The 22,001-nt window shown below is 45.5% G+C and overlaps 1 protein-coding gene across 3 annotated transcripts in view; it reads left to right on the top strand.

Annotated features, from left to right (window-relative positions):
* ZZEF1 (zinc finger ZZ-type and EF-hand domain containing 1) overlaps positions 1-22,001 on the top strand; it is a 424,884-nt gene that overhangs the window by 370,942 nt on the left and 31,941 nt on the right. For all 3 annotated transcript variants that reach the window (XM_077482353.1, XM_077482352.1, XM_077482354.1), the window contains one exon: positions 82-247. In XM_077482353.1, the coding sequence (XP_077338479.1) occupies positions 82-247 (166 nt within the window). The remainder of the gene's footprint in view (positions 1-81; positions 248-22,001) is intronic.

Raw genomic sequence — 22,001 nt, 5'->3', positions numbered from 1 at the left:
GCTAAAAACATTTTTATTTGTGATATGCCTCACGTTGTAAGGTAACTTATTTCTTTGTTCTTTTATTATCTCCTCTATTAGGGTTTGAAATTCTAAAGCAGATGCTGTCAGACCAGAGGGTTGTGCCTCATCTCCCACTTCCCAGCATATGGGAATGGCAGGTGGATGTGGCTTGTCGGCAGACAGGCCATCAGCGATTAAAGGCAATCCATTTATTACTAAAGTTGTTACAACTTGGTCCTGTAAGGTATGTTACCTCTTGAAACAACTATAATTGAAAATGGCTTTGGATTTTATTGTGAGGTAAAAAAGTACAGCGCTCAAATCAAAATCACATATGAATAAAAATAGTGACAAATGAAAGTGACAAAAAATGAAAAGCAGTGCTAATGAATCATGCACCAGTGCTATATATACAAAAAATCGTGACTATATAATATAAATCATCATAAATGAAAAAAAAAATATTTTTTGTCAAAAAAGGATCATCCAAAATCCCATTAATAAAGTCCAAATAAATCCAACTGCAGAACCGTGATGATGATTCAAACGGTGAAGCAAGAATATGCAGTCTAACAAGTGTTCAATAAGTGAAGTGATAGATGATCCGCCACCATAGATGTTAAGAGGCTTACCGGAACGATTGGACACAGATGGGTATGTACCCACTGGTCAATCAGACTTGAATTGTAGTAATACTGATTCCAGAGCCACAGACTCCAGGAAACCGTTAAATAACGCCCAATGGTGTATTATGGGTTATTAAACCGAAACAGATAATTACCAAAAAAGAGGAAAAAGAACAAGAGGGCACATAGCGTAATTCTGCTAAAAATGCCAGTTTATTTATTAAAAAAGATTAACACTCACATTTAGTGATGAAAGATCGAGCGCTTTAAAAGAGGCAGTAACCGTGGCACCAACAGTCCTTCCAGACTCGTTTCGTCCTATGTGACGTCATCTGGGGTACTGATCCACTGTTCTTGCTGCCTTTATATACTGTAGTGGGCTCCCCCATTGAATCATGGCTCTAAAACATTTTCCAAGGCTGAATTGGGCTCATTTCCGGGTACACAAAGATGGTGCAGATGGCATGCGTTCCAAGCCTCGTTTGAAAACAAACCAAGGTCTCGGAAGTGCCCATCAGACATAATAACCGGATATCAGGTTCATTTCCTGGTGGCCAAAGGTGGCGGTGGGCATTGCAAGCCTCGTTTTAAGATGAACCAGAAAACTGGAAGTACCTGTCGACCGTAATAACAAACCGATGACATAAGCTCCCGGATGGCTACAGAGCATGTAATAGGTAAACCGCATATCAAGCGAGAATAAAATAAAGAATAAAAAGTAATATAAATACACCTCACTCTCTAACAGGAGGCAAGTATATACCTGCACCAAGCCACTGACAATGGGGAAAATCCAGTCTAACAATCGCTAAAGGTGATATCCAAGAAATATCAAAAATTCACTTAAAAAGTAAAAGTGAAGACCAACTAATGTAAAAAAACTCTTAAAATTTTTTCCCAAAATTAACGCGTATAGTTTAAAGTAATACGCTCAGTATAAGAACTGGAGCCATAATTCAATATGCGAACCCGCCAAAAAATAATATAAAAACATACAACATGCATGATCAATGTAATTATAATTGACTAAAAATGTATTTATTACCACATGAAGAAGGAAAAGGTAAAAAAAAAAAAAAAAATTTAATTATATATTGATACCCACTACACCCAAGGTCCGACTACTTAAGATTGGTTAATGAATGCATTGATATTCCACTCAACGTTTAATCCTAACGGTGAGTGGGACTGCAATTCATGAATCCAAAAAGTTTCTAACCGCGAGAACCTACGAGTCATAGCTCCACCCCTCCAAGGGGGGGACATATTTGTGGATTATAAGAAACTGAGATCCCATATGATGCTGTCTATAATGTCTCGGCACATTATATTTAGTGTCACCATTCAAAATTCCTGCAATATGCTCACCCACCCGAACGAAAAAGGCACATATTGTGCGACCAACGTATTGCTTACCACACGGGCAGGTGATCATATATACAAAATGCTTAGTCGCACATGTGCAAAATGTCTTGATGGGATACATTTTATTGGTCACGTTGGCTTTAAATTCCAAAGTTCTTCGCCTCCCACAGGAATTATAGCGACAAACCGTGCACTTCTTACATGGAAAGTATCCCACCATATCATGAAAAAATGTCGAACGGTCCGGAGGATCAATAACATTGGGGCAAACCTACCTCTCAGAGAGGGAGCTCCTCTAAAAGTCCCCTTTCTGCGTAACCGCAAATATTGACTATGGGGGACAGACTCAAGCCAAGATCTATGATGGCAACTATCGATCGGTATAAAACTATTCTGATCGGTAGACTTGAAATGGGTTTGAAATATGAATTTTCGTGAACAAATGCTGATTTCCAAATCCAGAAAATGAACTTTAGTTGCACTGAATTCAAACGTCAAAGAAATTCCTTGGTCATTGTGATTGAGAGAGGTGAAAAACTCCTCCAAAGACTCAGGGAAACCATCCCATAGGAGGAGGATGTCGTCTATATACCTAGCTCACAGAACCATTGATGGTCTGTGTTCAGAATAGACGACATCCTCCTCCCATTTGGCCATAAACAGGTTGGCGATACTAGGGGGCAAACTTCGCCCCTATTGCTACGCCTTTCTGCTGCAAAAAAAAATGTTATCAAACCAAAAATAATTATGAGCTGTAGCAAACTGTAATAGCTCGATAATATAACAGCTCGTAAGGGAAGGGTCATGTTCCAGATAATGGTTAACGGCCTCTATTCCCAAGTCATATGGAATGCAAGTATACAGTGATGCTACATCAGCTGTAACCTACAAATAATCAGTTGTTTGTCAACTTTCTCAAGTAATTTAAAGGTGTCAGTCGTATCTTTCAGGTATGATGGAATTAGTTTCACCAACGACTGCAAAAAAAAAATCAACATAACGACCAATCCGGGATGCTATTGAATCTATGCCGCTTATTAATAATCTCCCAGGTGGATGGAGAGGATCCTTATGGATCTTGGGTAGATGGTATATTGTACGAATCCTGGGGGCAGTGGGTATCAAATATACCCTTTGCTTCTTGTTTAAAATCTCTCTCTCAAACCCCTTAGTAACAAGCCTTTCCAATTCTTTCTTAAATTGATTGGTAGGGTTAGCAGGGAGTTCCTTGTAAGTATAATCACCAAGGATTCTATACATCTCTGCTACATAATCGGATTTGTCCATTACGACGATTCCACCTCCCTTGTCTGCTGGACAGACTATAATGTCCTTCCTATCACATAATGATTTGAGGCCTATCTTGGGTAGAGGATGACTAGAATTTCGTGGAGGGTAACATGGCCAAATCTTTTAGTACTAATTCTTTAAAAATAGAAACTGCAGGGGCCGTAGGTACCAGAGGGTTAAATAAAGAGGGATTAGCCAGTCCCAAATGGACCGTCCCCAAAGTGGCAGCTCTTTCCATATATTGAGAAGTATTGGATGTTGGATACCGTTGAATGTTAATTTTTCTAACAAATTTCTGAACATAAATGAACTTATTGAACTTATCTAACTTTCTAGGAGGGGTGAACTTAAGGTCCTTATCCGAGACTGTAAGTTCCTCAGTAGTCAACATTTTATTGCTAAGTTTAAATACCCCTTGGCTGATCAGACCCTTCTTCTTTTTCCTTTGAATTCTCTTCCCCCCTCTGGAACCTCTCTTAGGTCCGAAGGCCTTTTTAGCCCTTGCCCATCCTGATGAAAATCCTTATTCCAATGTGTATTGGGTTCCTGTTGATTATGATCATATTGTATTTGATCATATTCATTCCTCTCCATATTATGAGTATCATAAAGGGGGGAAAATCTATTATAAATGTTAACAGGTGGATAGTTGTAATAACGTGAGTCAGAGTCATAGGAAGCTACATAATCGTTTAACCTCCTTGGGGAGTCATTGTAGACTTGATTCCCATGCTCATAATAGTAAGTCCTTGAATCACGTTGATTTACCCCTAGATCTTCCTCTTCCACCTCTTCTGTTATAGTTATTACCCTTTCCCCTAGGTGCCTGGGGTGGGGTATTATAACTATGGTGTCTATCTCTGTGAACACCCTGAAGGCTTCTATTCTCGTATGAGCTGGCTGTAGATACTGGTAAGGGCTTAGGATGAATAACAATTAGTGGAATGCATTACTCCCTGCTCGACTAATATAGAAGGGTCAGGAGTGGCTGCAGGTAATAAAGCCTTCTGCTAGGCAAACACCATCCCTGCCCTATAATCACCAGCATCTCTAGAATAATTTTTATGTTTTTTTATTTTGGATTTTATTCCCTATACTTTTTTCCAAACGTAATGTGATGTCTGCATTTCTAATGGGAATTGCTTTTCTCAGTGGGCTTATATAAATGTTTGTTAGCACTTTAACCGCTTCAACCCCGGAAGATTTTACCCCCTTCCTGACCAAAGCACTTTTTGCGATTCGGCACTGCGTCGCTTTAACTGACAATTGCGCGGTCATGCCACGTTGCACCTAAACAAAATTTATGTCCTTTTTTTCCCACAAATAGAGCTTTCTTTTTTCTTTTGGTGGTATTTGACCACCTCTGCGGTTTTTATTTTTCGCGCTATAAACAAAATAAAGTGTAAATTTTGAAAAAAACTCAATATTTTTTACTATTTGCTGTAATATATATAAAGATTTTTCTCTTATGTTCACTAACACAGCTCATTTACTTTAGACTATCGGGTTGTTATGCCACCTTCAGGAGAGGACTAGGCAGAACATGTTAACATGTACAAAAAGACAGAACTTTCTAGTTCCGCCCAAGGGTGGTCCCTTCAGTAACAACCCCCCCCGGCCTGCATCCTCCAGCCCCAGTTTTTTCTGCCTAGTGAAGGAGCTGGACCTAGGAACCCTGCGGGCCCATCGGTCCAGGGATTATTTTTTCTGCAGAAGGTTGCCTTTTGCGCAAGATGAAGATCCTGTGATCTGCTATCAACAGCCAGCTGGGTGACAGGCTGGATACCCTTATCCTTGTAGTCTCCCCAGCCTGGCCAGCGAGCATGTGCAGACCAGAGCTCTGCGCTGGGTCGGCCACAACATGCCCCTCAGGCTCCAGGGGCGGCCGGTGAGCGCAATGTTCCGGGGAACGCATATGACCGGGCTACTGATGTCTGCATCACAGTGTGCCATGGCCAGCAGCCACCCCGTACTGATCAGAGAGTGGGTCTGTGATGGAATGTCCAGAATGGTAAGTACAGCTCTCCTTGCCTCAGTGAGGCTGAGCAGCTGGGCATTCCCTGGGAGGTCGATTCAGGGGTCCCTCTCCTCCCTCTCTTCTCTTCCTGTCCCTATCTTCCTCCCCCCCCATGGGGGATGCTGCATGGGCTGCTGAGTGGTGTGTGCGCCACATAGACAGGGGCCCCCGGGGGGGCTCTCCTCTTTTGTGGGGGGCTGCGCTGGGTGGCTGTGCCCTGGGTTTCTGTTGTCTCTCCCCTGGATGTCTGGAGGTCTGTTCATGCTGATCACTGTAGCGATGTCTGTCGCAATTTTCTCTGCCTTTTTTCACTGTCCCTCTCTGCATACTGTTTGGCGGCCATGTTTTTGTGTGACCAGGGAGAAGCATGGTCAGGAACCATTTTACTGTAGTTCGGCGGCCATTTTCCCTGTGTTTATGTCCTTTATACTGTACGCTCTGCTGCCGTTTTCTTGTAGCCCAGCACGGTTTTTATGCCAAGAGCTGTTCCCTGAGGCTCAGAACAGCGCAGTTTCCTCGCTGACACAGGCACTACTAGCTGGACAGTGCAGACCTCGGTCAGGGTGGTGAGTCCTGCGGTGGGGGCCCCTCAGCCTGCAGCAGTTAGGAGGGTGGGACCATTCACTGTCCTCAACAGGTGGCAGATAGGGTGGGTTAGCATGGCTACAGAAACTGGTGTCTCTTCCCCTGAACTCCAGGCAATTGCACCCAGTTCGCCTGCAAACAGTGCAGTGCCTCTGGACGCTTTGTCGGCGGTCCCTGACACGTTCTTTGGCAGGATGGAGGCGGTGCGTGGGCGCAAAGGTGGTAAAAAGCAGCCCCTGCTCCCCATCCTCCGGGAGAGCTCGAACGCAGACTTGGACCCCGCTGAGACTGGCGGCCCCTGCTGTTGTTTTTAGATGCCGCTGACCAGGACCGATCAGACAGTGAGGATGAGTCCCCGTCCGGGTCCGTGCACGACAAAGCGCTAGTTGGAGTACTTATCACAGCTGTGCGCGATACCCTGAAGATTCAGGATACAGTAGATTCCTCTGCTGCTGTAGCGGTCCCATTTGGGTCCCGTAAGCCAGCCTGTGCACCTAGGATGTTTCCGTATCTGACTTATTTCGATAAGTTCATATACAAGGAATGGGGTAGACCGCAACTGACTTTTTCGGTCCCAAAATATATGGCGGTGCATTACGCCTTTGAGGAGAGCCTTCTTAAAAAATGGTCGGCTCCTTCGGTCGTGGATCCCCCTGTATCCAGGTTAAATAAAGTAACCACAATCCCAGTAGAGGGGACCTCCGCCTTTAAGGACCCCCAATGACAAGAAGGCCGAGGCAGTGGCCCATTCCTTGTGTACGGTTGTGGGGTCACAGACACTGACCGAGTGGGCAAAACTTTTTCACAGTGAATTGGGGGAGCAACAGGCTTCTGTCTGCGTGGAACTAGCAGACCAGTTAGTGCAAGGCCTTAAGTACGTTTGTGACGCGGCCCTCGATACCCTCCCTCTGTTATCCGGGGCTTCAGAGTCAGCAGTGGTGCTGAGGCACCTGATTTGGCTAAAATGCTAGTCAGCTGAACAGGCATCTAAGAAAGCCCTGACAGATCTACCCTTCCTTGTGAATGGCTCTTTGGACATCATTAAGAATGCCACAGGTGGGAAGAGTACCTTACTTCCACAGGCCAGGAAGGCTAAGGAGCCATGCAGTAGGCAAGGGCCCTCATTTTCCGCTCACAAACCGCTTTTTCACCCCCACCCCCGGGCTTAGGCTAAACATCCCCAGCCCCACAGGACAGAAGTGTCCCTGGGGGGGGGTCGCCTTTCGGAAGTTTGCAGCACGGTGGGCCCATCGGCTGTCTAATGGGTCTGCAAGCTGATTTCCTCTGGCTACAAGATAGAGTTCCTCACTTGGCCACCAAACAGATTCTTCCCCTCCAGCATACCCTTACTCCCGGCCTTTTGGGGGCGGTAAGGGACCTGCTAAGTTGCGGGGTGATAGTACCGGAGCCGGAAAGATTGCAGGGGTTTTACTCCAATATATTTGTAGTTACCAAAAAGGAAGGGTTACGTCCAATCTTGGACCTAAAAGCCCTCAATTGCTTTGTGAAAATACAGAGGTTCAGAATGGAATTGGTTCACTCAGTAGTCACTGCACTCCATCAAGGGGACTTCCTGGCGTCTTTCAACATCCAGTATGCGTACCTGCACATAGCCATATGCCTACGGCATCAGAGGTTTCTGCGATTAGCAGTTGGGGATGCCCACTACCAGTTTGTGGCTCTCCCTTTTGGCTTGGCATCAGCCCCCCGAGGCTTTACCAAGGTATTGACTCCAGATCTGGCTTCAATGCAACAACGTGGGACCGTGATCTTGGGTTACCTAGACTATCTCCTCCTGAGCGCATCTTCCTCCTCAGAATTAGAGTATGTGGCAATCACCATACAGACCCTGCAGGAATTTGGGTGGCTGAACCTAAAAAAGTCGGTGCTTATACCGACTCAATGACTAGAGTACCTAGGCTTACTGCTGGACTCCATGGAAGCGAGTGTTTCTCACTTCAGACAAGCTGCAGACTCTCAGAGCTGCAGTAAAACTGTTGATGAACCACAGGTGGTTGTCGCTACGCTTCTGCATGCGAGTCCTGGGGCTCATGGTGGCCTCATTCGAGGCAGTGCCGTACGCCCAGTTTCACACCAGAGTCTTGCAGAAGGAGATCTTGAATCTTGAATGTTATCCCTGGATTGGCTGATTCGGGTGAGCCAGTCAGTCAGGGACTCCCTGCTCTGGTGGCTGAGATCCCCAGCACTTCGGTCCGGCAAGTCATTCCTACCTCTACATTGGACAGTGATCACAACGGACACCAGCCCGGCTGGGGTGGAATACTGGGAGTACAGTCGACCCAGGGCCTCTGGTCAGGGGAGGAATCCAAGTTGCCGATCAATGTACTCCAGCTCTGAGTGATCAGGCTATGCCTCTCCACATGGTCAATGAGACTTCGAGGGTGTCTGATCAGGATCCAGTCAGGCAACGCCACAGCAGTGGCATATGTCAATCATCGAGGAACAAGAAGCTCAGGCCGAGTGACATGTACCTGCCCTTTCAGCCATTTACATCCTGGGAGTGGAGAACTGGCAGGCGTATAACCGAAGTCGCCAGATGCTGGACCCAGGAAAATGGGCGCTGCATCCGGAGGTTTTCAGGCTACTGTGCCTGCGATGGGGCACACCAGACATGGATCTCCTGGCTTCCCATCTCAATCGGAAGGTGCCGAGATTTGTGTCCAGGACAAGAGATCCTTGGGCAGATGCGTCGGACGCGCTGTTGTCTCAGTGGGGTCAGTACCAACTGATCTATGCCTTTCCTACACTAAATCTACTACCACGTCTGCTCCGCAGAGTGGAGACCGGGGGGATTCCAGTAATTCTGATTGCCCCAGATTGGCCTCAGCATCCCTGGTATGCCGACCTAGTGCATCTGGTGGCGGACGCTCCCTGGCGACTGCCGTTACGTGAGGACCTTCTGTCTCAAGGTCCGATTCTCCATCCTGCTTTACCATCGCTGGTTTTAACAGCATGGCTGTTGAGAGCCAGGTGCTAAGGAACATGGGCCTATCGGGCTCTGTGATTTCAACTATGTTGAGAGCACGGAAATCTTCTTCTCTGAAGATATATACTCGTACCTGGAAGGCATACATCTCTGTGTGAGGAGAAAGGATGGCGTCCGTGCTCCCATTCCATAGCCAGGATTCTGCTGTTTCTACAGCGTGGAGTAGACCAGAAATTGGCTTTGAGCACCATTAACCAGATATCCAGCCTGACCCTGGTGTTATCGGCACTTCAGAAACCGCCGTTTGAAAATATTACAGAAATTCTCTTGTTGACTCTTTCCCAAAAAGTGGTCTTTCTAGTGGCTATTACATCGGCTAGTAGGGTTTCGGAACTGGTGGCCTTGTCTTGTAAGTCACCTTATCTGGTTTATCCATAAGGATAAGGTGGTGTTGCGTCTACAGACTTCTTTTCTGCCAAAGGTGTTCGGCGTTCCACATCAAAGAAAATATTGTGTTACCATCTTTGTGTCCTAAACCAACACACTCTAAGGAGATGGCCCTTCATTCGCTGGATGTGGTCTGGGCTCTAAGGGTGTATTTGTCTGCCACGGCTCCCTTTGTGAAGTCAGACTCTGTTTCGGTAGCTGGTCCGAAAAAAAGGCAAGGCGGTCTCTTCAGCCACCATTTCCAGGTGGATCAGACAGATTGTGGTATGGGTCTACGCCTTGAAGGGGCAGGTGCCACCCTTTCCTGTCATGGCCCATTCCACCAGGGCAATTGGAACCTCTTGGGCCTTCCAACGTCAAGCGTTTGTCGCTCAAGTGTGTAAAGCGGCGACTTGGTAGTCTGTGCACACCTTTACAAAATTATACAAGGCAGATGTTAGTGCATCGGCTGATGCCTGTTTTGGCCGCAAAGTTTTGCAGGCGGCCGTGTAACTTTGCAATTGCACTTAATTTTTTCAGTTTTTTTGACAAGAAACAGTTACCTTTTAAGTAAAATGCACTGTTGCATTGTTACCGCAAGTTCTGATGCGGTTAGATAAGGTGGTGACTCCCCTGTTAGGGACCACTTCTGTTTTTGTTGGTGAAGTTTTTATGCTGTTTCCCACCCCTTGTTTTGACACTGCTTGGGGACGTCCCGATGGTCTAAAGTAAAGGAGCGTTGTCAGTCAGTGAACGTAAAAAAAAATAGGATTTTTGTGCTCACAATAAAATCCTTTTCTCTGTAGTTCACTGACTGACACAGCACCCTCCCCTCCTATTGTTTACATTATACTGCTTGTTGATGTACTGAGGATGCAGGCTGGGGGGTTGTTACTGAAGGGGACCGCCCCTTGAGCGGAACTAGAAAGTTTTGTTTTTTGTACATTAACATGTTCTGCCTAGTCCTCTGAAGGTGGCGTAACAACCCGATGGTCTAAAGTAAAGGAGCTGTGTCAGTCAGTGAACTACAGAGAAAAGGATTTTACGGTGAGTACAAAAATCATATTTTTTCCTCAGTTTAAGCTGATATGTATTCTACATATTTTTTGGTAAAAAAAAATCGCAGTAAGCGTATATTGATTGGTTTGCGCAAAAGTTATGGCGTCTACAAAAAAGGGGATAATTTATGGCATTTTTACATTTTTATTCTCTTTTCTTTTCTTTTTATTAATAGTAATGGCGGCGATCTGCGATTTTTATCAAGACTGCGACATTGTCGGACAGTTGTGATACATTTTTGGGACCATTGGCATTTTTACAGTGATTGTACTATAAAAATGCCTTGATTACTGTAAAAATGTCACTGGCAGTGAAAGGGGTTAACCACTAGAGGGCGATCAAGGGGTTAATGTGTTCCCTATTGTGTGTTCTAACTGAAGGGGGGATGGGACTATGCTGGGGAGATGACAGACGATGTGTCTGTTCTCCCCTCAGAGAACCGGAAACTGTGTTTACACACACAGATCCCGGTTCTCGGTGTGCCCCGAACGATCGCAGCAGTCCGGCGGTGATCGCGACCGCCAGGCACTTGCATTGGTTTCGGGGGCGAGTGCGCCTCCGGCAGCTCACCCCCTAGTGACCAAATACGTTACCGACATAACATGATGGCGATTCGCGCAGCCGAGCGATGTTGCTGCAGTACAACTCTGGCGGCTGGTTGGCAAGCTGTTAAGGATGTCAGCAGTGACGAGAACAGATTTTTTTTGGATTTTTTTCCCCCAGGGAAAGAAACCTAGGGCTCCATCTGGGAAGGTTCACTCCACAACAGAGGCTAGGAAGAGAGCTTTTTGTTACTCCCAGGCCACAACTTCTAAATCCAAAGTCCTGGCACCCAGTCTGTGCACAAATATCTCAAATAAATCTTTGCCTTTGTGGAAACGTGTACAAGCTGCTTTTCAGATGCTTTGTGCATGGTGTGTTGCTTCCAGGGGCTACAAACCGGAGTTTGGCTCCCTACCCTCTGGCCACTTCATTGGCTGATTTCCAGGGTTTCTGCTTTAACCTGTGTAGTTTCCATATCAAAAGGGGGCATTTGTCCCATCTTGGATCTAAAGTCGCTAAATGCCTTTAATCAGACTCTGAGGCTCTAAGGACGTATACTTGCATGTCCTTGTTTTCTTTTTCATACATCATGGGACACAGAGTAAGGCTAATATTCATTACCTGCTGGGTTATACTTCATCTTCAGGTGAATGAACACTGGTAGACCAAAGGTCTTTTAGACAGCAAGTGATCCCATACAGGAAGGACTTCAGTTTTTTGCCAGTGTCTGCAAAGTGGATGGCACGGTTTGTTTGAGCTGTCTAAGCTCCAGGTCTCTAGTCCGCCAAACGGTTCCAATAATTAATCGAGGGATTGACGTTCGGATCCATTTGACACAGGCTTTTATGCTTAGATAAATGGTACCCGAGCCTTGCAAAGAAGACTTAAGATCCTGTGAGGTTTTGCCTGTAATGTGGCCTCTGGGCGCTGGACCCTGTGGAGTGGAAATCCTGGACACTGCAGTGCTAAGGCATTTTCTGCAGGGTGCTATATAGGTCCAATGGAGTGGACCCTAAACATAAAAGGGTACCCAGTCCTTGAAGGTCCAAGTGACCGGAAACCTGCCGTGAAGGGTGAAGATTGGACCTCTAGTTCCTAAGTGAGCCTGCGCCTGGACAGGTAAGTGAAACCCCTTTATTTTGTTATTGTGGAGTGTCCCAGTGATTGTAACAATCAGTCAAGCTAGCTAAAGGCTTGGACACCTGTGTGCGGTGACCAAACTAGGGAGTTCTGGGCTAGCTGTGGGTGTTTGCAAAGTGTACCTTTTTTGCTTGTCTGGCTGTTTTTTACCTCTGCGATGGCGCACTACGGTGCGCCATTTCGCCTTGGTTCACCATGGCGCACGTGCGTTTGCAAGAGTGCCGCTGGGCTCAGCAGTTAATGTTTGTTTGGCAGCCATGTCGCACGCGGATTCACCGCACATGCACTGTAGCTTTTATTTGGGTGCACAAACATCTTTGTCGTACTCGATTACAGTTACGCCCACTTGCCGGGACCACGCACGTGTGCATGCATAGAACGTTCCAGAGCACACCCAGCTTATTTAAGCTGTGTATGCCAAGCATGTGGTGCTTCCAGAAGAAAGCTGAAGGACACAGAGCAGGCTCTTAACAGACACTTGCAGTGGTTAATTTCTCCTTACCTGGGTCACATGAGTCGACAGGTGTTGCTTGGCAGGCTAAGGGTGCTTGGCAGGATTGTTGCTTAAGGGCTTGGTGAGGGGGGTCTCCCTTTTGAGGTGTTTTTAACCCAAGTACTCTTTGTTTGCGGCATTGAATGTCTAACAAAAAGAGGAGTGGGACTAACACCACAGGGAAGGGCACACCTATGTCACGCAGAGGTGACTTGGCCCCCCGGGCCTCTTTGGGATCTCTGAGACCTTTTCAGGTAGCACAGACTTTCCCGCTACACCTCCTGTTGGAACAGGCGGTGTATGCTGATTGGGAACATCCTGACAGGACTTTTTCTTTATCGAACATCACGGGACACAGAGCCTTAAGTAATTAATGGGTTATAGGCCACCTTCAGCAGTTGACACTGGTATACCCAATTGAGGAAGTTCACTCCCTATATCACCCCTCCTCGTTCCAGGAGCACATCAGTATTTTCACCAGTGTCTAAGGTGTTGGTCACGAGTGAAGATGTGCTCTGCGGAGCTCCACTGGAGGGATCCATTCTGGATTTATCCACTTGCCGACCGCCGCACGACGATGTACGTCCTATTTTTGAAGAGGGATATCTCGGTAACAGCAGCAGCTGCTGCCACAACCGAGATATCCATCTCTTCAGGCGGCGGTCGGCTGTACGATAACGATGGTCTCCGCGGCGGATCCGCTGCAAGATCACCGCTATCGGCGGCGGGAGAGGTGCCACCCCCCCTCCCGCCGCCCTCCCGCACCTTCCGCCGCTTACCAGAGCCGTCGGTAGTGGCGGAGGCGATCGGGTCCTTTCATCTGCTGGGCATAGAGACAAGTGAGGCTAAGATGGCCCCCACTCGTCTCTATATCATAGGAGGGCGGAAGCGACATCAAAACGTCACTTCCGCCCATACCTCTTAAAGGTATATTTTTTTTAAATGTCAGATTTTTTTTTTTTTTTTTTTTTTTTTGCATTTTAGCCCAAATATGAGATCTGAGGACTTTTTGACCCCAGATCTCATATTTAAGAGGACCTGTCATGCTTTTTTCTATTACAAGGGATGTTTACATTCCTTGTAATAGGAATAAAAGTGATCCATTTTTTTTTTTTTAAACAGTGTAAAAATAAATAAAATCAATTAAAATAAATAAGAAATTTTTTTTTTTTAAAAACACCCCGTCACGACGAGCTTGCGCACAGAAGCGAGCATATGTGAGTAGCGCCCGCATATGAAAACGGTGGTCAAACCACACATTTGAGGTATCGCCGCGATCGGTAGAGCGAGAGCAATAATTCTAGCCCTAGACCTCCTCTGTAACACAAAAAATGCAACCTGTAGAATTTTTTAAATGTCGTTTATGGAGATTTTTGAGGCTAAAAGTTTGACGCCATTCCACGAGCGGGCGCAATTTTGAAGCGTGACATGTTGGGTATCAATTTACTCGGCGTACCATTATCTTTTACAATATAAAAAAAATTGGGCTAATTTTACTGTTGTCTCATTTTTTTATTCAAAAAAGTGAATTTTTTCCAAAAAAAAGTGCGCTTGTAAGACTGCTGCGCAAATACGGTGTGAAAAAAAGTATTTCAATGACCGCCATTTTATTCTCTAGGGTGTTAGAAAAAAAACAATATTAAATGTTTGGGGGTTCTAAGTAATTTTCTAGCAAAAAAAAATGTTTTAAACATGTAAACACCTAGTCTGAAAAAGAGGCCTGGTCCTTAAGTGGTTAAAGACTACATTCATTCAAAGTGCCACTAAGGCCTAAAAGGATGGAACCTGGGGCCCTGTATCCGAAGCACAAGGTTTTGCCTATAATTTGGTCTTGCTATATTGCCTATCTTTCCTGGTGGGTTGCTTTTTACAAGTCCAAGGGAGTGGAACCCCCATAAAAAGGAACCTGATCCTTGAAGGTTTGCTAAATGCAGCCCGTCGTGATGGCTGAAGGTTGGGTTGTCTGTTCAGCAAATCCTGCGGCGGGAATAAGGTAAGGGAAAAAACGTGGGTATTAAAAACAGCTATGTATTTCTTCCATTAGTAAAAAAATGTACAATAGTCAAGGACAACACAAGTAAACACAAAATGCAATTTGTAAATTAAGGTGTTTATTATTAAAGGTGAAAAAAAATCCAAACCATCATGGCCCTGTGTGAAAAAGTGATTGCCCCCTAAACCTAATAACTGGTTGGGCCACCCTTAGCAGCAACAACTGCAACCAAGCGTTTGCGATAACGTGCAATGAGGCTTTTACAGCGTCCTGGAGGAATTTTGGCCCACTCATCTTTGCAGAATTGTCCTAATTCAGTTACATTAGAGGGTTTTCGAGCATGAACGGCCTTTTTAAGGTCATACCATAACATCTCAATAGGATTCAGGTCAGGACTTTGGCTAGGCCACTCCAAAGTCTTCATTTTGTTTTTCTTCAGCCATTCGGTGGTGGACTTGCTGGTGTGTTTAGGATCATTGTCCTGCTGCAGAACCCAAGTTCGTTTCAGCTTGAGTACACGAACAGATGGTCGGACATTCTCCTTCAGGATCTCTTGGTAGACAGCAGAATTCATAGTTCCTTTTATCACGGCAAGTCTTCCAGGTCCTGAAGCAGCAAAACAGCCCCAGACCATCACACTACCACCACCATATTTTTACTGTTGGTATAATGTTCTCTTTATGAAATGCAGTGTTCCTTCTACGCCAGATATACTTGGACACACACCTTCCAAAGAGTTCCACTTTTGTCTCATCGGTCCACAGAATGTTGTCCCAAAAGTCTTGGGGATCATCAAGATGTGTTGTGGAGAAATTGAGACGAGCTTTGATGTTCTTTTTGCTCAGCAGTGGTTTTCTCCTTGGAACTCTGCCATGCAGGCCATTTTTGCCCAGTCTTTTCCTGATGGTGGAGGCATGAACGCTGACCTTAACTGAGGCAAGTGAGGCCTGCAGTTCCTTGGACGTTGTTGTGGGGTCTTTTGTGACCTCTTGGATGAGTCGTCGCTGCGCTCTTGGGGTAATTTTGGGCGGCCGGCCACTCCTGGGAAGGTTCACCACTGTTCCATGTCTTCGCCATTTGTGGATAATGGCTCTCACTGTGGTTCGCTGGATTCCCAAAGCTTTGGAAATAGCTTTATAACCCTTTCCAGACTGATAGATCTCAATTACTTTCTTTCTCAGTTGTTCCTGAATTTCTTTGGGTCTCGGCATGATGTGTAGCTTTTAAGGATCTTCTGGTGGACCTTACTGTGTCAAGCAGCTCCTATTTAAGTGATGCCTTGATTGTGAACAGGTGTGGCAATAATCAGGCCTGGGTGTGGCTATAGAAATTGAACTCAGGTGTGGACAACCACAGTTATAGTATGTTTTAACAAGGGGGGCAATCACTTTTTCACACAGGGCCATGATGGTTTGGATTTTTTTTTCACCTTTAATAATAAACACCTTCATTTACAAATTGCATTTTGTGTTTACTTGTGTTGTCCTTGACTATTGTTTAAATTGGTTTGATGTTCCGAAACACTTAAGTGTGACAAACATGCAAAGGAACAGGAAATGAGGAAGGGGGCAAACACTTTTTCACACCACTGTACCTTACACTGTTGTCTTCACTGTAAAGCTCAGTCTGTGTCTGGTTGCAACAGCGTGTGGAGAGGGATTTTTTAAAGGTAAAAGAAATCTGCAAAAAAATTTCTTTCTCCCCCTAATGGGACCAGAGTGTTAGGGGAACAGCAGCGGTTACCCCCGCCCCCCCGCCATGGGAGGCTACGGAGGTCCCACTAATACTGCTAATTGTTTTACTGTGGCTGATTTCACTGTTCTTTGTGCCTGCTACCCTCCCCCCCCCCCCCCCTCTCGTGTTGGGTCAGTGGACCAGAAAACGGCACGCGTGGGAACATTTTAAATGTAAAAAGGGGCATTTTTTCTCAGAGGGGTGGGGCCTAAGTGAGATGCTGTGAACGTCCATGAGGACGCACGGCAGGATAAAAACAAATATAACACAGCTGTGACAGTCTCTCCTTGGCTGACAAGGAGAAAAAAAGCCGCTTGCAACACAAGGACATGTGAGGGTTGCAAACTGGCATTCCTGATGCAAGAACGTCACCTTTTTTCCAGCACTAGGCTGAATTTTTTAGCGGCTTTAAATTACATTACTATTTTCAGCGATTAAGCCTCTGTACTTGGGACTATGCCTACCAAAAAAGACACCACAAAAAAGTAAAGGTTTCATCCCCAAGCGCTAGGATCCCGAGTCGCATTTCCATGCTGTCATCCTAGCCGGAATTACCATTTATGGTAAGCCAGGTTGAGCCATTGGAACAAATTGATGGTGCAACTGCTGCTCACATCTCAGCCCCTTTCCTCCTCCCTGCAGTGTCTGTAAGAATGATTAGCGGTTTTAATTGCATCTTCCATTGAGATGGATAGGAAGCGTGCTAGATTCCCCTCCCCCACTTCAGAACCTTTACGAGGGGGAAAGTTAGCACAGGATGAGGTGTTACCCTCAATGGATCAGGAGGAGAAATAAACCAATGATTGCTCTGTGGAGGAAACAACGGCAGATGAGCCTTTTTCAGCCACTCAATCTGAGAAATTACTGATACAATCTCTTGCAGAGATGGTTCATTCTACTTTCATGCTACCCCTAACGGAATCTCCTGAAAGTTTGGTTTCTTCCTTGGGTTCCTTAAAACCCTCTCAACCTTTGCATGCGTTTCCTGCACATGCATTACTAGAACAGCTTATTTTTGCTGAATGGGATCACCCGGATAAGCATTTTCTATCTCCTAAGAGATTTGCAATTCTCTATCCCCTGGAGGAGAAATTCTCCAAAAGATGGAAAATACCAGCAGTTGACGCTGCGATTTCCAATGTGAATAAAGGCCTAACTTGTCCAGTAGACAATGCACAGATGCTAAAGGATCCAACAGATAAAGAGTTTGAATCCCTGTTAAAATCCACTTTTTCCATCACAGGTGCCATTACTCAGTCTGCAGTTGCTACAATAGTCATCTGTCAATCCCTAAAGGATCAATTTAAACAGGCCCTTAGAGAGCTTCCTGCAAAACAAGCTCTGGATTTGGCTGAACTACCAAAAGCATTATGCTTTGCCATAGATGCTATTAAAGATTCTATTCACGAGGCATCCCGCCTTATGCTTATGCATATGGGTAGAATCCTGTGGTTAAAAAATTTGGTCAGCTGAAGCACCATGTAAAGACCTCCTAACTGGTCTCCCTTTTCATGGGAGCGACTATTTGGAGAAGACTTGGACAAATATATCCAAACAATTTCTAGTGGGAAAAGTACTCTTTTGCCAGTCAAAGAATAAACGCCCTTCATTTAAACAGGCACTTTCCCCTACGCCAGGGGCCTCTGCCTCTAGGCAGGGGCCACAGCCTCCGCCTGTCAGACCCAGGCTCAAAAAAAAATTAAGTCCTGGTTTGGAAACCTGCAAGCCAGAATCCTAAAGCCTCATCATGAAGAGGTAACCCCCCTAACCAAGGTGGGGGGAAGACTTCTGCAGTTTTCAGAAGTCTGGAAAGAAGAAACTCTGGACAGATGGGTCATCTCCATGGTAACGCTGAAGTACAAGCTGGAATTTGGGACTTTCCACTGTCTCGCTTCCTGAGGTAAAGTGTTCCCAAAGATCCAGAGAAAAGACCACACAAAAGAGCAAGGTTTGGAGTTTTATTCAAACTTTTTTTATGCTATCGAAACCAAATGTAGATGTCAGACCCATTCTAGATCTAAAAAATGTAAATCAGTTCCTGAAGATCTGCTCCTTTCGCATGGAGACGATCAGGTCAGTAGTTTTTATCCTAGGAGGAGAACTGCTGGCATCAATCGATATCAGGGATGTATATCTGCATGTCCCTATATATTCCCACTCACCAAAAGTTTCTGCAGTTCGAATTAGAACAGCAGCATTTTTAGCTTGTAGCCCTGCCCTTCGAGCTAGCCACAGCACCCCGGGTGTTCACCAAAGTGCTGACCCCACCTCTTGCCAGGTTAAGAGCACAGGGAATAACAGTCATAGCGTACCTAGATGATCTATTACTAATAGATCAGTCGATGGCTCATTTGCAGCAAAGCGTACGCACCACAACCAACTATCTGAAAAGTTGGGTTGGATTCTCAACCTAGAGAAATCTTCCTTAATACCGCTAAAAGGGCTGGAGTACTTGGGTCTGATCATAGACACAGCCCAGGAAAAGGTGTTTCTGGTGGTAATTCTGGTGGCACCAGCATGGCCCAGAAGGTCATGGTATGCAGAAATCATAAAAATGGCAGTGGAGGGCCCATGGTCCCTCCCACGACAGCCAGATCTGCTCTCACAGGGACCGATATGCCATCCTTCCTTACGGTCTCTAAATGTAATGGCTTGGCTATTGAAACCCACATTTTGAAGAAACGTGGGCTTTCCGGGTCAGTTATCTCTACCCTCATTAATGCAAGGAAGCCAGCTTCCGGAACTATATATTATAGGGTCTGGAGGGCTTATGTTTCCTGGTGTGAATCCAAGGGTTGGCACCCTCGGAGATATATCATAGGCAGAATTCTTGCCTTTCTACAATTAATGGTAGAAATGAAATTGGCCTTGAGTACTATTAAAGGCCAAGTTTCAGCCTTATCGGTCTTATTTCAAAGAGCACTTCCTACTCATTGTTTAGTCCGGGGTTTTATACAAGGAGAAGCACGTTTTTAAACCGCCTGTTAATCCACCCTTGGGGCTTGAACTTAGTTTTGTCTGTGTTACCATTTGAACCGATACAACATATTCCCTTAGTCCTTTTGACAAGGAAGTTGGTATTTTTGGTTGCTATCTCCTCAGCAAGGAGGGTTTAAGAATTGGCTGCTCTTTCTTGTAAAGAGCCATATTTGATTTTTCATGAGGACAGAGTGGTGTTACGCCCTCGTCCAGACTTTTTGCCAAAATTGGTTTCAGGTTTTCACCTGAACCAAGATGTTGTCCTGCCATTGTTTTTTCCAAAACCATGTTCCAGGGAAGAAAAGTCACTATCTATTTAAGGCAACTGCTCAGATTCCTTAAAGAGGAAGTAAACCCTTTCAAACCATTTTGACCTACAGGTAAGCCTAGATTAAGGCTTACCTGTAGGTCCAAGCAATATCTCCTAAACCTATATGGTTTAGGAGATATTTGCCCGAAAAATGGGCACCGCTGTCTACGGCGCACTAAACGCGGCAAGTCCAAGAATGGAGCTGCCTAATTTGTCGACTCCCGTGCGCATGCGCGGGAGTGACGTCATCGCGGCTTTGCCGAATGGCAGCGGCGGAGCTGCGAGACGCGACTCCCGTGCGCATGCGCGGGAGTGACGTCATCGCGGCTTCGCCGCTGTCATTCGGCGGAGCTGCGAGACGCCACCAGCAAGATGGATGCGGCGGACTACAGGGGACAGCGGCGACTTCGCTGGCTCCTGTGTCAGGTAAGTGACACATAATGAGCTACTATGCGATGCATAGTAGTCCATTATGCTTTACCTTTGCAGGGAAAAAAAGAGGAAGTAAACCCATCAGGGTTTACTTCCTCTTTAAAGGAGGGCCTTAAAGGACCGGCAGCGTCAGAATCCACTGTCGCAAAGTGGATTCGGCAAGCGATAATTCAAACTTATGATTTAAGGTGTAAGATTCCCCCTTTCCAAGTTAAGGCGCACTCTACCAGGGCAGTTAGTGCTTCTTGGGCAGTGCGTCATCAGGCCTCCATGGCTCAGATCTGTAAGGCCGCAACTTGGTCTTCAGTGCATACATTCTCAAAATTTTAGAAGCTGGATGTAAGGAGATATGAGGATATTGCCTTCGGCACAGTGTGCTGCAGGCAGCAGTATAGATCCTCAAGTCTGGGGATACCCCGCGGGTTATCTCTCCCTCTCCTCAAGTAGCATTGCTATGGGATGTCCCATTAAGTAATTAGCTAAGGCTTTTTATTACAGCTTGCCTGTAAAATCCTTTTTTTGGAGTACATCATGGGACACAGAGGTTCCCCCCTGTTTTGGGATTTACGTATATTGCTTTGCTACAAAAACTGATGTGCTCCTGGAAGGAGGGGGGTTATATAGGGAGTGAGCTTCCTTGATTGGGTATACCAGTGCCAGGTGGCATATAACCCATTAAGTAATTACTTGAGGCTCTGTGTCCCATGATGTACTCCAAGAAAATTATTTTACAGGTAAGTTGTAATAAAAATCCCATTTTTTGCCTCCTAAAAGTTTTTCCCATTTATATCCCATGGGTAAAAAGTTTGATAAAAAAAAAATGGATAATGCCAGTAGTCTCTTCCTTAAACAAGAAGTTAACTTATCCGTTAGATAAAGCCCAGGACTTGAAAGACCCAGTTGATAAGAATTTAGTTATTAAAGGCTTTTCTTTGGCCAGTTCAGCCATCTGTTGCAGCAATTGGTATTTGCCAGTCCATAAAAGATCAAGTCAAACAGCTGGATAGGCCTAACCAGGAGGATGATCTGTCTGAAAGTAAGACAGATATTCCTTGAGCGCTGTGTTTTGCTGATGCTTTAAAGGAGTCAATACAGCAGGTATCTCGTCTGGCTCTCTTGTCTGTACATATGTGCAGACTTTTATGGCTTAAGAACTGCTCAGCCGAGCTTCCTTGTAAAAAGTTCTTGGCAGGTTTCCCATTTCATAGGGATCACTTGGACAAATATATTCAAAAGATTTCCGGAGGGAAAAGTTCTCTACTTCCTGTGAGGAAAAGCACCAAACGTCCCTCGTTTAAAAACCCAGGGACTGCTTCCTCAAATGTCTGTGTCAGGGCAGTTCTGGTGGCACCAGCCTGGTTTCTGGAGATTGTGAGACTGACAATAGATGGGCCGTGGATGCTTCTACATTGGCCTGATCTACTGTCTCAAGATCCTATATTCCACCCCAATTTACAGTCTCTAAATTTGACAGCATGGCTATTGAAGCCAGGGTGTTAAAGGGCCGTGGTATCTCGGGACCAGTGGTGTCTATTCTAGTGAATGCTAGAAAAGCTATCACTAGGAAGACTTGGAAGACTTATATTGCTTGGTGTGAAGCCAGAAAATGGCATCCTCTGATATGTGATTGGGAGAATTCTCTCTTTTCTACAGTCAGCTGTGGACATCAAATTTGCTTTGAGTACAATCAGAGGTCAGGTTTCGGCCCTACAAGTATTCTTCTAAAAGCCTTCAGCCTCACATTCACTGATCTGAAACTTTATGCAAGGGGCAACTCGCTTGCTTCCCCCCATTAGGTCACCTATGTGTCCTTGGGACTTGAACTTGGTGCTGTCTGTGTTATAGAAACAACCATTTGAACCTATTAAGGAAATTCCATTAGACTTGCTGTCACGCGAGCTAGCCTTCCTGATGGCTATTATTTTGGCTAGAAGGGTGTTGGAGTTGGCGGCCCTTTCATGCAGGGAACCGTACTTAATCCTTCACCATGAGAGCCAGAGCCATGTTATGACCTGTTCCATCCTTTTTGCCAAAAGTGGTGTCGGTCTTTCATTTAAAT

Source organism: Lithobates pipiens, unplaced genomic scaffold (assembly GCF_037356315.1).
Source record: "Lithobates pipiens isolate NorthernLeopardFrog02 unplaced genomic scaffold, aLitPip1_a1.2 Scaffold_16, whole genome shotgun sequence".
Classification (NCBI taxonomy): Eukaryota; Metazoa; Chordata; class Amphibia; order Anura; family Ranidae; genus Lithobates; species Lithobates pipiens.
Note: the sequence above shows the minus strand (reverse complement) of the source record. Positions and strands in the feature narration are given on the sequence as shown.